This window comes from Heliconius melpomene, chromosome 17 (assembly GCF_056956725.1).
Source record: "Heliconius melpomene rosina isolate 202511_hmr_F chromosome 17, ASM5695672v1, whole genome shotgun sequence".
Lineage (NCBI taxonomy): Eukaryota > Metazoa > Arthropoda > Insecta > Lepidoptera > Nymphalidae > Heliconius > Heliconius melpomene.
Window position 1 is genome coordinate 2856536 of NC_140405.1, and position 18543 is coordinate 2875078.

Here is an 18543-nt window from a genome sequence, read left to right on the forward strand (position 1 = left end):
TATTAAAAATTATTTCCTAAGTAAAACTAATACAGTACAACTTATAAAATGTATTAAATAAAAGTTAACAAATATTTTTACAACTTATATCTGTCATCTGTGGTAGATCTAAATTGTAATAAAAAAATATTGTCTATGGAAAGATTTTCCGAATCGCTTTGTGCCACACGAGGTATTTCTTGTTTTGAAATTGGCTTTGTAAATGCCTTTGAAAATTATATACAATTTATTAAACTATTGATTTCAAGTGTAAGAATGACTATTGAAATCTGACTAGAGCTTCTTATTTTGTGTTAAAAATTTTTAAGAGCAAATTGTTCACAACTAACACCGGGTACATGCCATTAAAATGTTCTTTTGACTTTTATGAATATATAAAACCTTGAAAATTTTTGCAATTTATTTCAGTGGACTATCGTGATTAATATGAATTAAATATTGTTCTATGGGGATAACTTTCAAAGTATTGGTAGGTGAGTAAATACGAACAGCTGTGTATTTTGTTTTGTGGCAAAATATTTAGTTATTAAAATATTAATCGAAGTTTTTATATTTGCATCACATAGTTGTGCTCGTATAATGAAAAAGTAATTAATTAATTAAATTATTATTGATAATTAATTATTTATTGCTTTAAATATATATTTCTTTATGGTTTATATTAAAGCAAATCCTGGCTACAATGAATATCGAAGCATTTGGTAATAACGAGGTTGCTCTAATTGCTGATGAATTGAGTCGAGCAGTGGAAATTACCCTCAACCCTACTGTAGCACATGATGCCAGAAAACAAGCTTATACAGCATGTGAAAGGTACATAAATGTTTAATTAATTATATTATGCTTTAAGTTGCACAAAGTTGGATTGTAAATTTAAATATCTATTATAGTTTTAAGGAAAACTCGCCATGGTGTGCTCAGGCTGGCCTACTTTTGGCTAGTGGGGCTCAATACTCTCCTGTTGTTAAACATTTTGGCCTACAATTAATGGAACACACGGTAAAATATAGATGGACTCAAATAACTCAACCAGAAAAAATATTCATAAAGGTAAATGATGATTTTTACTTAAAATTATAACAAACTATCATTGTTTATAATTTTATACAGAAAAAATATATTTATATTGTATTTAAACTAGTATAGTGGTAATATTGACATACTAATAAATTATGATGCAATGGTGCATGCACTTCAAACACAATCAGTTCTAGCTCCTAGTTATAGTAATTAATGTTAATAAAGATTATCAGATTTTTGATTTAAAAATATAAATTCAAATTTGAAGTACCGTGTTAAAGTTCTGCCTCCACATGCAATGTCTTAAAAATTGGGCAGTGTATGCTTTTGTATATAGACTGTCTTAACACTAGGTTCCCTCTACATAGGTAGGTATATGAGGAAACAGTGAAAAATTAAAAGAAATCAAAGTTTGAAATATTTTTTTGATTATTTGATTCTAGGAAAATGCCATGAAACTTCTTTTTATGGGTGGTTGGGAGACGGGACATTTAAACGATGCATTAGCCAGAGTGATTGTAGAGATGATTAAAAGGGAGTGGCCTCAACAATGGCCAACTTTGCTGGCAGAGCTTAGTGACGCTTGTAGTCAAGGACATTTACACACACAGATTGTGTTACATGTGTTTTTGAGGCTGGTAGAAGATGTTGCTACTTTACAGGTAATAATGTTACTTTATATTACCATAATGTAAAATTTATGCTTGCTATGAATATATAATTAACCTAATTGTACAGTAAGTTAAATTAAGTTTTGTAAACGAATTAATGACAAAAGTAAACATACAAGGATTTATAATAAAAATCACACTAGACATTCTGCAAGTTGTGCAAAAGTTGTTGAAATACAAATGGTTTAGTAAAATGTGGGCTCTTGGAGAAGCTGACCAAGCTTTGTTTTAATGTCAATTCACATGCAATTATAAAATAGATAAACCTGAATTTTTCAGAAAATTTCAATTATTATAAATATTTAAGTGGAGAATATATCGTCGGTGCGCCTGCCAAAACCGTTATGTGTATTTTTTCGATTTTTTTTTATTCGATAAATAGCATTAAAATAGTACTCTGCATAGCCTACAAAAACAAATATGTAGTAATTCCGTCTAGAACTCGATTTAACAAAGTCGATATGTGCACTTAATTTTTATTTTTGGTAATGACAAATTCGTTATGTGCAGTTAAGACCCAGCAGCAATGATTTGATGAAGAATGTAATACATTATGTAATATAATAGATTAAGGGGAACCGTCACTCGAGCCCTACCTTATCGGTATATAATGAGGCAGAGCTCAAATCTCAGTCACTGCCGATAAAAATAGCAGATTTAGAGCGAGCAGGTATAGTATTGTAGAGACTAGAGAATTTGTAGGGCGGAAGTCAGCCGAACTCGGATCTGCTCACTTCATACTAAATAAACAAGCTGAAGAAAACTTCAAGGAGATGGATATTGATGAAATATACAACAATAAAAAAAGTTCGACTTTAATACGAAGCAGAGAGTTATAGGAAAGGCTACCTAATACAATTACACTAAAGGGTACCTAATACAATTGTAGAAGACACTTAACTAACCATACTTTTAATTCATTGATAAAGGAATTGTATGCCACTAAACCAGAATCATCTTCTGAAAGTAAACCAAGAAATCCTTCTTGTAAGTCAGCTTCTGTAAGAAGCCTGTGAGAATGGTTTTAGGCTTATTGCCAAAAGTTCAAGTTTAATCTAATGATAATCTAATCTAATGAAAATCTAATGACTCTGCAGTAATCTGCAGAGCAAGCACATCACGACACACATGTTTGAAGTATACAGTGTCGGTTTTAGCATTAGCGGCGCCCTGGGCAAAGTTTTTTCGGCGCCCCATAACTACAATTCAATAACATCCAAAAAAGAGAATGGGTACAATGAAATAACCATTTAATTAAAAAAAATATTTAAATTATTGCGTTTCTATCTGCAAACTCTTTTATTAGGCATTCAAAGTCTATGTTTTCTGCAATTTCATTTTCGATTGATAAAGTTGTTAAGTTTGTTAATCTAGATTGCAAGGTTGTCGATCGCATATATGTCCTTATTAGCTTCAGCTTGGAAAACCTTCCTTGTTTATTAAAAAAAATATAAGGCAAACGAGGGTGCGGGTTATCTAATCGTAAGTGATCACCACCGCCGACGACCTCGTGTAACATCAGGGAAAAAAAGGAGAAAACGTGGTTTTTGAAGGTATCCATGTCGTATCAACCTGAAAACACTGCCATACTAGGTAGGCTACTCCACAGTTGCGTGGCGCGTGGAAGGAAGTTCGTACCAAACCACACAGAAGTGGAGTGGCACGTATCCAGATGATGTGGATGATACTTCAGTTTGTGACGTACTGTGCGGTTAGAAAATTCGGCGGCAGGTAACAGGTCAAACATTTCTCCAGAACACTCCCCGTAATAAATGCAGTATAGAAAGCACAGCGAGGAGACATCTCTGCACACTTACGAATGTGTCAAGCCTTTCACACATCATTGGGGCTCCAACGTTCCGTACGGCTCTACGTTGTATACGATGCGTATGTATCAAATGGGTCAAGCTGTTACTTAATGATGCACCAGCCCAGGGATAGAGATGGGATAGGGAGAAGAGTACTCTATATGAAGCCGAACCTGGGACCTATTCAGTTTACCTAGTGTTTTGGCGTGAAATACTGTCGCGCTCTGCTTATTACAATTAAATTTACCTAGTAATTGAAGGGATAAGCATTAAAGGTTTAGTCTATCTATAAACCTTTCCTAACCACTTTCTAACAACCCTTCGAGTTTTCTATTAAACATTTTTTTGTTAATTATTACTAGTATTAATAACTATCTCCTCATAATAACATTAAATAAATCCCATTATGGTCTTTTACAAACTGATATGCGCATATTTTTCACTTGTAAGAAATGGTGGTTACAAGACAAATCTGATATGTGCATCAAAATGGTTAAAAAAAAATCTTGCAGATGAAGGGTACGTTTTATAATTTTCGCTTGTATCTCAGTTCAAACATAACATATTTTGTCACCATACTGCATTTATATTTTTTTGATAAAGCTATTATTTAATAAATAAGATAGTTTTTTGTCTCTCCTGAAAACTTGACTAAAAACACAAAGCGGTTTTGGCAAGCGCAACGACGATATGTGTTTTTCTTGATAGTCCTTATTTATTTTCTGTTTAATTCTAACGAAAAAAATTTTTTTACATGTCTACATATATGTTATTTTTTTATTTTACTGTATTTGAGTAATAATACTCTATAAATTTTAAATATATTTCTTTAAAAGACATTGGAACAACATCAACGTCGTAAAGACATACACCAAGCGTTAACAAGTAATATGGCAGAGATTTTTGCTTTCTTCATGCGTCTCATTGAAATGCATGTGCAAGAATTCAGAGAGAAAACTGCGGCAGGAGATTATGCCGGAGCAGCTAGTAATGTTCGAGTTGTTCAGGTAATTAAATAGCACTTAAATGTATAAGATTATTCAAAGTATTGAGTTATGTCATTCAACATAAACTGTCTCGAATTTAGGCAGGCACAGTATCCCACACTAGTTTCTGCCTAACTAGTAAATGTCAAATTGAAAAAAATCTATATAAAAGTGAATTTATTTCACTTTCAGCATGCTTCTTCACTATTTCACTATCTTTTGAATATGAATATGGCATTAAGTAAGACAAATTGCAAGTATTTTTATTATAATACAATTGAAACCATAAATATATTTAAAATTTTATACTTGTTATTTTATATTTCCAGGTTGTCTTGTCAACCTTGACAGGGTTTGTAGAGTGGGTATCTACAAACCATATAGTGACAAACAATGGTCGACTATTGCAAATTCTCTGCATTCTTCTGAGTGATGATGTTTTCCAGCTACCTGCAGCTGAATGCTTATTGCAAATAGTTAATAGGAAAGGTTCTGTAAGTTAATTTACAAACAATAAAATTTGAATACAACTCGCACCTCTCTATCATACATCCTTATCACAACATTAAACTTTTACTATGTTTTTATACATTATTGTGTAAAAGAAAAATGTCTCTATAATGTCTCTAATGTAATAATTAATTTTATTACATTTAATTTACGTTAAAGAGGATGCATAATAATAACATACTATTACTACTACTACTATCCTATTAAATTATTTATTTTAATAATAAAAATTACAAATGGTTTTATAAATCTACATTACAGGTAAAAGAACGTAAACCACTCATGATACTATGTAGCGAGGACGCCATAACCTGCATACACCGGGCTGCCGTAGAAAGCATAAACGCAGTAGATGAACCCCATTACCTATTTCTAAAAAAACTAGCTCAAGTCCTAGCAGGACTAGCATTACAAGTGACTTCCATGTGGAGTTGTACGACCAACGTGAACGCGTGGTTGCCATTATTATTAGAAAGTGCGTTGTTGCTGACATCACATGCGTCACCAACGTTGGTGCATGTGGCCAATGCAGCTTGGTTGGCGTTCTTGAAGCACGAGCAGGTTGCTCGTTTGCCGCAGTTGCAAGCCGTGCTGCCTAGATGGTTAAACGCCGCTGCACCTAAGTTGCTAAAGGTAAAGAGAAAGCAATATCACAATTTTTAAAATATATTTTATCTTTTTTAGCTTTACATTGTATCAATTGTACTGCGTGCTAGACAATAGGAATCTAGTTTTCCATTTCCCCACTTTTCGCAAAATTTTCGAGACAGCGTTTTGAGTAGTAAAAGTCAAAGCTGCACAAAATAAATCTGTCTTCGTGGTACAGTGGGGGGCAACATCTGACTGTAATTGTGATGGTAGATGGATTTTAATCTGGACCTATTCAAGAATATTTAGAGGATAAATATATATGGAATTAATGTCTATTGAATGTAATGCAGGATAGTTAGTAGATGCCTTCTAATAATTGTTCATGATATTTCAACCTAACATTTATATTACAGGTGACATACCCAACGTCGCGTACGAGCGGTACGACGGATGCGGTTGCCTACGCGTGCATGGACTATGATAGTGAACAGGAATTTACTAATTTCTTCATACGTTTTCGCACTGAGTTGTTAGAAACTTTTAGGTAAGGTCAAGGGCCTTTCAATAACAGAGCTTTTTTTAACGATATAGAAAGTTATGATACTAAATATTGTCGAAATAATAGTATTAAAGTAGTTTTTAAGATTAGGTATCTCCAAATATAAGATAGAACTCTTATAGAATCATCTTGTTATCCCCCGGTCTGCCATACCAACACTTACTACTTGAAGCACAAAAAATTAAACTTCTAAATCAGTAGAATCAAAAGATGTTTATGAGATCACGTTTATGTTTCGTTTTTGTCGCATTTTGTAGGAAATTCGCTGCATAACCAAAACCTACGAGACGAAAACGTCTCGTAGGTTTTGGTCAAGTCGTTTATATAAAATTATGACAAATAAATGAAAAAAAAAATCGATAATTGATCATTTGTAGAGATATATAAAAAAAATCATGACAAACTTATAGTTGTACTTCCCGTTGCTCACAATCACAAAATATGTACGGAGTTCTCAGTGCGATAGTACGACTCGCGCCGGACCAGTTGTTTTGTCTAATTTTTCTATTCAGTATTTAAATATATATTTTTTGCAGATATTGTATGACCGCAGCGCCAATAGTAACTTGGTCGTACATGGAGCAATGGACGCAGACAGCTTTAGACAAAGTACAGTCGTGTCCACCGCAACTTGATGTAACACATCCACTGTATATTGAATGCGAGGCATTGGCTCAGGTATTGCAATTATTTTATTACAAATTTATTGCTCCTTTGTCACTTATATTTTAAAAAGTTCTTAAATCTATGTTCAATTTTTTATATTTGTGTCCACTTTTTTTTTCAAACGTCACTTATCTAATAATTAATCTATTTTCCAGGCTCTAGACGTGGTCCTCTCGCGGTTGCTGCTAGCAGAGCCTCGTCCAAACGTAGCCGGCGGTCTCCGTCTACTGCAGCGTTGTGTTGCGTGTGAACCGCCATCATCCCTCATACGATCGTTACTACTGTCTTTTATATCAGCACTGTTTGTGTTTCTGAGCTGTGCTTATAGCCAGCTGGCAGGTAATTAAGTTGTTTCATCTTCAGCTTTTTTTAAATATATATCTTATGTAGAACAAAGCTAGTGTAGAAACACTCAACAACAATTGTTTTATATAACACTTGAAATGAAAAAAAAATTGTATGCACTTTTTATCTTAGAACCAATCTCAATAACATTCTGTGTTTCATTATAATTAACAAATTTATTTTAATTCTTCACTTTTAATATTGATGTCGATCATTATGCTAATAATTTAACTTTTCAGTAATCTTTCTTTGAAACTATTTTCTATATTTTGAGAATTACATGAGTCTAAATCTGCCCAGGTCCAGGCTTAGGTTCAGCTGGGGCAGAGTTACTGCCGCGTGTTTTAGATAAAATCTTTGCGGCGTTAGTTTATGAAGGAACGCCGCCTGAAGATCGATCTTGTCGCAATGTAAAAAATGTGAGACGACATGCTGCTGGCTTATTGGTGAAACTTGGGTCTAAGGTGTGTTTAATTTTATATATGTCTTTTTTATATTTTTCCGCCTTGTAATTAATTAAAGCTTATTATTTTGTCCAAAATTATTTAATGGATAAAAATGTGTAGAATTAGAGGTTATTCATAAATTATGTTTTTCGATTTATTGATAAAAATCGTTAAAAAATTACATATTGTAAAATTTACATATATTTATAAAGTATTTTTTTTTGTTTATACCACCATGAATATTAAAATAATTATATTTTGCAAATAATTAAGCATATTTGGATATGTTTCTGTAAATATATTTTAAAATAAAATTATAATGTTTATGTTCTATTTTCTAGTATCCTTTGCTCCTGTTGCCCGTGTTTGGACGATTGCATGAATTATGTCAAAATGCGTTAGCCCGACCTGATCTCAGCGCTGTGGAGAGTGTCACTATACAAGAGGCACTGCTACTAGTTTCTAATCACTTCTGTTGCTATGAACGACAAAGTGCTCTTGTAGCCCAAGTAAGTGAATGTTATGAATGTTGTTTTCAGAATATTTATGTAACTATAGATTGTTATTAATTATTTAAATGTAAAACGTGTAGTAGTAATAAAAAAACACCAATTTGCAGGTTCTGGGTGACTGCAGACAGCGTTGGGAGGCGCTAAGCCCGCACTTGCAGTCGGGCGCCGCCCTCACGCGCCTCATCGGGCTTGACGTGCCGCCGACTGACGCCGATCCCGCGCGCGCCGCCGCGCGTCGCACGCTGCTGCACGCACTCACGCTCACGCTGGGCGTCGTCAAGCGCACCCACGTGCCCGCCGACCCCGACAAGGCGGCGCGCGGCGGTTTCGGGGCCGGCCTTACGCCCGCCGGGCACCCGTTGTGGCGCAGCCCTGCCGCGCCGCACGTGCTACCGCTCGTGCCGGCCGCGCTGGCCCTGGCACGTGCGTTACATGCGCTGCACACGCCGCCCGCCACCGCGCTGCGCCACGCAGGCCACGCGCGCGCTCTGCATCCGCCGCCCGCGCTCGGCGCGCCCGACCGCATGCAGGCGCTGCTGACGACGCTGCACGACGCGGCGTGCCAGCTGGTGGGCGCTGCGGCAGCGGGGTTGGGTCGCGAGCTGTACGCGGCGGCGGGGCTGGCGCGTGCGCTATCGGCTGCGCTACTGGCGGAGCGCCTGCCCGATCACTGGCTGCGGCGGGTATTGCGCGCGGCGCTGCGCCCCGTGCTGCTGCACTGCCCGCCGGCGCACTACCGTGACGTGGCGCTGCCGCTCGTGCAGGATCTGGCGCCTCTTAGTTAGTATTTTGTTGGAGTTGTTATTTTTTTACTTTTACGCTGTATCCCACATATAGCAGGGCAGGCAGAGGAAACCTGAGAATCTAGTATTATTATTCTATTACGAATTTTGGAGGTATTACGTGTTGAATGATGGAACTCAACGCGATGCTTTGCCTTTTTACCAAAATCGGAAAATGAAAATAATATTTTATTTTCTGAAGTGGGAACCGAATCCACAATCTGTCACGTTTCCAATCGCTCGCTTGTAGCCCTGCGCTACGACTGGACTTGTGGGCTTTTAAATATAATGTTCCAAAGAAACTATTTATTTCACTTTAAGGTAACAAATATACAATTTAGAAAAACAACAAAACAACGCCAAAAAGCGGCCTTATCGCTAGCAGTTATCTCTTCAGTGATCCACAACCAACTCATATGAATCTATTAACACTAGAAGCGCCGCCGTCCCATTTTTGTCCCAATCGCAAGGTTGATTGTTTATAACTTTTTTGTTTGTTAATGTATGTAGATGAAACTTTTTGACTATTACCAATTTTACACCTTTATTTAATTAAAAATATAAATAATTTTATAGCAGTCATACTTTTTGAAAAAAAAATAGATTTACCGTGTACCGTTTTAAAAATAGATATTTAATAATAACCTACCTATTATTTAGCAGGTTTAGCAGTCAATACCTAAGTTTTTAGGGTTCTGTAGCTTTTAAGGAAAAAAAAACACTTATAAGATCATTTTTTCTCCATCCGGCTGTCTTTGCCTTTATCTCAGGAACGCTTGGAGAAATCGAGTTGATATTCATATGAGTATATGAATATCAACTATATGACGATCTACAGTCCCTTGATTTCCTGAAAAAGCACCCTTAAAAAAAGATATGACCATTTATATAGTAAAAAACGTGTATTTCGACACTATAAAGGGAATCAAATTAATAAAGTACTTTCAGTTAACTTAGAATTATGAAATTTGGCAGTTAACATCTACATGTAGTACTAGTATAGAAAAAATTTATGCATAAATCTTAAAAAATAATAGCCTGAAAAGTGGGGTAAAATTGGTGTCAATACTAAATTTTGCCGCTAGTTCAAGTGAGGTATCAGATGAAAGGGTGACTAATCTAGGCTTGAATTTTAGAAAAACACTCGATACCAAATGTGGGCAATTGTAGGGTAGGTGGAGGGAACCTGGGAACCTAGTGCTATCCTCTGGCACTCCGCTGGCATTTTCCGCCGAATTTTGGAGGCATTACTATGCAATGTTATAAATCATCTGTGATGTATCACTGATGAAGAATATATTAATGCATTACTTGGCCTAATAATAATAATAACTAATTTCAATAACTTATAATTTTATAAGAGTTATTCAGTTAGTTGTCACGACCTTAGAACGTATTTTAAATATTTGATTCTTTCTCTGTGTTTGGTTTTTTGGTACTTTTATGTGTGTTAAAGAACAAAAATTGATTATTAAAGATGATCTACATATTTCACGAATTACTTTAATAATATTTTTTTGTATTATACCAAAAATCAACATAATAAGTAGAATGGGACAAATTTGTCATGACGGCGGTTCAAGGGGGGTCTCAATCTTCGGCACTTCTAGTGTTAAGATATCTTCTATACAAATAGTATAAAATCTGAAAAATTGTTCTTAATACATTCTTAGATTGTTCTTTATATCATTATTGCAAATCTTTGTTTATTGTTTTTCTTTTGCCATATTTGATTGATTTTCGATCATTTTATACATTCCACACTATTTGCTTTCTTGTTTAAGTAACTTAATGTATACTTAATAATTTCAGTGCTAGTCCACTTAAACCAACGTTGGGAGTACATCACATCGCTGTATGAATCGGGCAAGCTCGAAGAGGAAAGCGGCAGCGAATCTCAAGAAGTCTTGGAGGATATACTTGTTAGACATCTTAGTAGAGACTACCTGGATTTATTGAAGGTAAATTTATATATCTGTATTATTAGATGTAAGGATGTGATGGTCCAGCGACACACTGTTTACGTTTGTTTTATAAACGTTACGGATGTGGGCTCGTTTTTCAGTCAGGTGAATAAAGAGATTTAAAATAAGTATTTTTTTAGATTCACACTGCATTTCTATTTAGGTAGATACTCAGTTCTTCACGCACCGCCGCAATAAAGACATGGCTTGTTAAGTGGCGACACTGAAAACTGTGCTTTGTTTTGTTTGGCTAAGTAAGGAAATCAAAATAATTAATTTTAAATAAAACTCTTAAATCAGATTAACCACGAATACATTGAGTAATATATATTTTAGAACATCACCATTTTGAGCTCGGCATTTTGTCTGTGATCACGAATACACTATACATTTAATCAGACATTGCCACTGCGACACGACGACGTTAAACACACATTTGTATACCTATTACAATTTACAGGTATGTCTCGTAGAAGGCGCAGTGACAACGGAAACGACAGTAGACATGGAGGAAGAAACTCCAGTAAACCCTGGACGTGCGCCCGAACAAGTGTCCGAGCTTGGTGCCATTATATTAACAGATCCTATTGCTGGACCAGCCGTTTTACATACTGTAAGTGCCAAATGATTGCGTATTTTACTCCATTCAGAAATATTGTAAAATATACAATTAAAAAGTTTAGTTAATAAGCTTAAGTTGGATTACTAATCCATAAAAATGTATTGGTAATCTTATTATTGTTACACACAAACATTAATCGAAATGCTATATGTACAGATACTCCGAGCACTAACTTGGAACGACTCGATGACCTCCCTTCGCGCCTGCATGCTGGCGTTCCCCTCGTTACGCGCGGCGCTCAATGCCGAAACCGCTACGCTCGGCGCCAACGAGGCGTCCGGTGCACTGGCCGCAGTGCTCCACGCATTGAGGCTACACGGCCAGCATGATGCTAATCAAGCTGCTTTACTAGCATTGGCTGTGCAGGTTGTTTTTTGTTTCATTTCGTTACAGCTTCACGCTATATGCCCCATAAAGCAGGGTAGGCAGAGGGAACATAATAATAATAATAACAATAACACTTTATTGCACTTTTACAATTGGAATATACATTTGATATACACAGTACATATAAGATCAATGTGCAATGGCGGCCTTATCGCTAAGAGCGATCTCTTACAGGCAACTGACAATACAGGATATATAAAATACAAATGCAGAACAGTGCAAAAAGTACAGTATTACTTAAAATATCTTTTACAAACATATACCTAAATAAACTTACATAAATAGATTAATACATACATACACGTATATATATAAATACACATATATACATACATAGACACATATATACATACATACACAAATATTCATACATAAACTAAGTGTTATAAAATCAGTTTATAGACTGTTCCAGGTAGTATTGTTTAAGACGACGTTCAAATATTGAAACCGTCTGAGATTTTATAATATTCACCGGCAGCTCATTCCAGAGATTTACTGTCTTAACAGTAAAGGAGTCGCCATAGCATTTTGATCGGGACAAAGGTACTTCAAGGAGATTGTCAGTGCGGGAACGGAGACAATGGACATGAAGGGAATTCGACCCCAAGAACTTAAACCGTTCTTTAAGGTACGAAGGAGTAATAGGATGATAAAGGATGGTATAAAGGAGAGTGAAGGAATGTAGATTACGCCTGTGTTTTATTGAGAGCCATTTCAGTTGAGCACGAAACTGTGACACATGGTCGTACTTTCTAATTCCAAATATAAATCTTATAATAGTATTTTGCAAACGCTCGAGCTTATTAAGCGGTTGCTGAGACAAATCCAGATAGCAAGAATCGGCGTAATCTAGGATGGGAAGGAGAAGAGTGTGGGCTAAGGATATTTTGGTTTTCAATGGTAAGAGGTTCTTCCATCTTCTTAGTCCCCCTAAGGCGGAGAAAACCCTACGACTAAGCTCAGAAACGCGGGGTGACCAGGAAAAAGTGCTATCCATTCTCATCCCTAAGTTCACAACACTCTCAGTAGGCTCTAAACACATATCATCAAGCGAAATCGATGGTAAAGGTACATGTAAATTAAACAGTTGCTTAGCGTTTCCAAAAATACATAACTGGGATTTATTTGGGTTTAAAGAAAGCCCAAATGATTTACACCAGATACTTATTAACTGAAGGTCGGAGTTAATTTTAGCAACCGCACTAGAAATTTCACTCGTGGCTACGGTTGTATAAATTTGTAAGTCAGCGTACAGATGATAAGAAGACGATATATGCAGAGTGAGAGTGTTAATGAAAATGGAAAAAAGGAGAGGAGACAGCACACCACCCTGAGGCACGCCAGCGCTAATATGGCTTAGTGAGGATTGTCTACCATCCAGTATGACACTCTGTCTGCGGCCGCGAAGGTATGAAGAAAACCATTCAGTAGCTGTTGAGGAAAAATTTATAGACTTTAATATGGCTAGCAATATATCAAAGTCAACAGAATTGAAGGCATTTGAAAAGTCTAGCAGAACAAGTAGAGTAACTTGCTGGTTGTCAATACCGAATCGAATATCATCACAGACTTTACTAAGTGCAGTTACTGTGCTATGTCCAGGGCGGAAACCTGATTGAAAAGGGGACAGGATATTATTATTATGTAAAAATAGATATAGTTGCTCATGAACAATACGTTCTAGGACTTTGGACAGGAAGGGAAGAACAGAAATCGGCCTATGGTTAGAGAAGGATTTTGGATTGGACGTTTTGGATGATTTTGGGATAGGGATCACTAGTGCATGGCGTCAAGCATCAGGAAATTCACTGGACGAAAGGGAGAAGTTAAAGATATGGGATAAGACAGGAAGAACATAATTAAGTGATAACATAATCATACGACGACTAATATTATCATAGCCAGTAGCATCTGATTTAATGGCTATCACTTGCTTACGGATTTGTGCCGTAGAGATGGGTGTGAAAAGGAAAGGAGGTGAAGGATTCGGAAGTAGTGACAGTGATTGAAAGGTGTTTAATTTAGTGTAGTCGTCCATCTTATTGACATTCGTAAAGAAATTATTCAGTGAGTCTAAATCCATGCAGTTGCTTAAGATTGATGTATGCCTAGTGCGTCTACCTCCTATTCCCATCGCATTCAGAAATTTCCAAGTTTTTGCAGGACTCCTGGGGTCTATAGATGAAAAAATATGGTTACGTCGCGCATCTCTGCAAGCCTTGTTACATCTGTTCCGTAGTTTATTGTACCTCTGAAGATTTGCATCCGTAGGATTCATTTTATATTTGGACTTTGCAGTGTTGCGTTTAACCATAAGTATCTTAATATCTTGCGTTAACCACGGAGCAGGGAGATGTTTTATTTTTATTGGTCGGAGCGGCGCGTGAATGTCGAATCTCTCTCAAAAAAGCTCAATTAATATGGAATTAAAAATATTTAATTTATCATCGATAGTACCTGCATTAAAAATGCAATCCCAGTCGATACGACTAAGATCACTCATGAATTTTTCGCTGTCGATGTTATTGAAGGACCTTCGCATCACTACCGACGGCTTTAGCTTGGGTGGTCGTATTTTGTACGATAGGTAAACGAGGTCGTGATAGGAGAACGCTTCCGCTGAGATTTGTCCGAAGGTAGCTACGCGCTCTTTTGATGAGACAACCATGAGGTCCAGCAAGGATGGCACACAACCAGGAAAGAGGTGGGTTGAATTCGTCGGAAGGATATTTAGGTTAGAGCTATTAATTATAGTTTTAAGCCGAGTTGCGCGTGTGTCTTTCTTAATGAGACATGTGTTAAAGTACCCATTATGATGGAGTGGTCAACTTCTGGCACATATTTTTCTAAAAGAATCTCGAACGAATCAAAATAATTCACATGTAGGGTGGGACTATAAAAGACACCCAGTAAAATCTTAAGAGTGCCAAACAGGACCTCTATAAGTATATGTTCCGATGAATTTGAGTAAGCTGAAGGCGATTTATCCAATATTGAAAAGGGAATGTGGCTCCTAAGATAAATAGCTACTCCCCTCCACCTTTCCCTGTCCTATCGTTTTGTATCAGATGAAAACCTGGTAGGGCATATGCAGTTTATGGTAAACTGGGTTTGAGAAATGTCTCTGATACGAGTACTGCATGAACATCTCTTACATTAAATGAGTCAAGGAGGTCTGGATAATGGGCTGGTATGCTTTGCGCATTGATATGGACTACATTAAATTTTTTTTAATAAATTTTATGTTTGCTGTCTAATATTGAGTTGAGAGGATCAGAGATGCTATGACAACTATCGTCGGATGTTGTAGAAACGCACTGGTGAAAAGAATTATCAGACATACAACCACTATAAACACTATCATTATTATGCATACTAACAATAATTTAATATTAATACACAAATATTATAAAAGTATGTATTATATTATATTTAATATTTATATATAAATATAGATAATATAAATATTAATGACAATATATATAAAATAATATTAAATGAATTAGAACTGTAATGCGACACTTTATCCAACCGTCAGCAGTATTTTAAAGTTACTACTATAAGAAAAATAAAATAAATAAACAAGACTAGTTATCGTATAACGAGACGATTTTAGCGACATATACTATCTATCACTATGTAGATGTCGGCTGTCATTATTGAGTTTGTTTATATCGCTTAATAAAAAGAAAATGAAAGTAGTGGGTAAACTTACATATAGTTAACTATAAACAACATTATTAAATATTAAGAAGCAAACAAATAGTAGATAAGTGTGGACTAAAGAAAGAAAGAAAGCATACAACTTAATAGTAAAAACCCACTTCACTAAATCTGTGAAACAGAAGCGTAAACAAACAAGTTACTTTTTTACAACTCTTCTCATTGGACGAACAGTTGGCTTGGTTGCAGCAGCTGATTTGACAGTAGTGGGAGCGCATGTACCTTGACTTCGAGGTTCCAAATTGGTGGATATACAATCAAGTTCCGCACAGCGAACTATAGTATGACGCTTACCGTCCGGGCCAATAACAATTACAAAGCCGTCTTTTGTCCAGCATTTAGAGATACCAAACCGCAGTCTTGCCAGCATAAAAGTTTCATGTCTGGCCTTGGTTAGAAATTCAGAGAGAGTGATACCTGTGTTCTTAAGTGTTGATTTTGAGTACCATATTCGATTCCTAAGCGATTGGTCTCTGAACTTGACTAAAATGGGCCTTGACTTCCCTGGGGAGATTTTACCCGGGCGCTGGTATCTACTGACGTCATCTGTACAGGAATCTGAGACTTTGAGTTGTTTTGTCAGCACCTGGATCACTTGCGATGCAGTGTCCTCATTGCTTTGTTCAGTGACACCATGTAATAACAATATTTTTCTACGACTTCGCATTTCCATGTTGTCATACTGTTTAGTAAGAATCTGCACCTGAAGCTGAAGCCCCTCCAGAGCATTCAACACAAAAGATCTAAAAGTATTGAACTGTGCTGTAATGTTAGTTGTTGGGCTTGCCGTGTTGTTTGCGTTGCTTAAACTTTTTTGAAATTCAGCCATTCGAAAATTGAAGTGCTGTGTCAGCTCATCAATCGAGTGCTTAATAGACTCCATAGTGCTTGAGAATATCTTAAAGAATACACAGTACGTAATACACAGTTGCTTCAAGGTTACTTAAAGTCACTTGTAATACACAATTATACTTCTTATAGAATGATGGATATTTTTTTAAAGGAGTCACACTGCTGGCAGGTTAGACAACTTAACTTAACATTACTTTTATATAGTAAACACTTGTAAAAACTAATTTGAAAATTGCAAATTGCACCTACCCTCTATCAAGGTTACATAGTGTTAGGATACTCCATTTTCCACATATCGCTGAATTTTTAGATGTGGAACTCATGATCACCATGAGTTACATTGTAAATCATTTACATGTATGTTGCAATAAAGTTCCGCCAGCCAACAGTAATATCTCGAAAATTCCTAGGTGCGTGGCCTTCTATCGACCTCTTTTTTTCTATCTATCTTTTCTGATTCCAGACATACGAAGCTCTCAGACCGCGCTTCCCGAACATAGTATCAGTGTTACGCGCAATCCCCGACGTGGACGCGCACGACATACAACGCTTGGACGAGAAAATAGCCGCTAATACAGCTAAGCCTGCTAAAATTGATAAGAGCAAACGTGACTTGTTCAAGAAGATTACTTCACGGGTGAGTTTTAAGACTAAGGATTTTTGTTATTTAATAATTTCATAACACCGTTGCGGCGCAGTGTGACACCGTCTGACTGTCTAGGTAATGAATTATATTTAGGTCGGCGTCGAGTTTTACTATTCAACACGCAATCCGGAATTTGTCTTAACGGGAGGTTCTACTTACCTTCTCAGGGGGCGTGTAGTCACGTGTGCGGAACCATTATCACAGGTGTGGGATAGATCCCATTCCTAAGAGCATAAATGCTTGCATGTGTCATTTTGTAAATAACATGTGTGGTCACTCGTGTAGATTTGTAAACACATGTGTGGAATCTATGATCAATATTATGGATTTTATGTGTTGACACACGTGTAGATCGGTAATCACATGTGTGGAATTTGTGATAAATATTATAAAATTGACAAAATACCTTGCGGCTTTTGTGACGGCACAGCATCTGTGGAATTTTAGTTTTATAAATGTTTGTTTTTGTTACAGTTAATCGGCAGAAGTGTGGGACAACTATTTAAGAAAGAAGTGTTTATATTAGACTTGCCGACTATGCACATACCGAAAGAGAAACCCCGAAGCGCTCTCGAGTCTACTGACGGAGCAGGACTAGAAAACTTATTCAATGTCAACGGAACTTAGCGAACACATAACTCTTTATAAATATGTTTATAAATATTGTAACTATAATTAAAATAAATTAGAGGAGCGCGTTGTGGCGCAGCGTCTGTTACTGTTAACGTAACAGTTGAAGGTTCGATTCACTCGGGGAAATAAATTATTTACATTTCCTGGCTGTGGTAACAAAACAAAGCGCAGCGTTGAGTTCCGCCGCTTAACACGTAATGTCTCAAACTTTGCGACAGCGAGTGGGAAACACTGTAACACTACGTTGCTCTCTGCACATCCTACTAAATGCGAGATAATGCGTCCTACTAAATGCTAATATATAAATAAATAACAGGATGTGTGAAACTGACTTTATGTCTCTATAGTTCAGTATCTTAAAGATACACAGTGTATTATGTATGTGAGTTGGTATATAACTATTGTGGTACTTGACTGAGGGATGATCATTGATTAAGGACGTTAATTTTCTTTTTAATTTGTCTTTAAATTTAATGTATTTAATTTTTACTAACGCTGGCTTTTACAGTCGCGTAATCTTCGCAGTGACAATGCGCTAGCCATATCTTATTCGCAATGTAAATCATTCATTTGTGTATAATAACCCGTTTATATGTTAATAAATTATATTGTGAAATTATGGCGTGTTTAATTTACATTAAGTAAATATATCTTATAATAAAATGATAAAGGATCGGTGATCGGCACATGAATGATATATAAGAAAAAGAAATATTAGTGCCATTTAATTACGTAATAGAACCAAAACCAATTATTTTTAAAACTTTATCTGTGTGTTTGTTCACACTAATAGAATTGCCAATAACCTGTATACTAGTAC

The 18543-nt window shown here is 36.2% G+C and overlaps 1 protein-coding gene across 4 annotated transcripts; it reads left to right on the top strand.

The window, feature by feature from the left end:
- Positions 1-92: 92 nt before the first annotated feature.
- On the top strand, positions 93-18342 carry Ranbp21 (exportin-5-like protein Ranbp21). Of its 4 annotated transcripts, none has more exons than XM_085200267.1 (19): positions 93-172; positions 409-473; positions 668-813; positions 891-1050; positions 1464-1682; positions 4336-4506; positions 4815-4979; positions 5257-5628; positions 6000-6130; positions 6682-6823; positions 6967-7150; positions 7457-7620; positions 7944-8111; positions 8222-8894; positions 10709-10857; positions 11321-11473; positions 11639-11848; positions 16908-17081; positions 17565-18342. In XM_085200267.1, exons 3-19 carry the CDS (start codon positions 683-685, stop codon positions 17715-17717), a joined length of 3519 nt encoding a protein of 1172 aa, XP_085056393.1. In that variant the 5' UTR covers positions 93-172; positions 409-473; positions 668-682; the 3' UTR covers positions 17718-18342. The 4 variants fall into 4 exon arrangements, with proteins under 4 accessions (XP_085056393.1, XP_085056392.1, XP_085056391.1 ...); XM_085200266.1 differs by having other exon boundaries at positions 136-334; XM_085200268.1 differs by having other exon boundaries at positions 165-249.
- Positions 18343-18543: the final 201 nt, after the last annotated feature.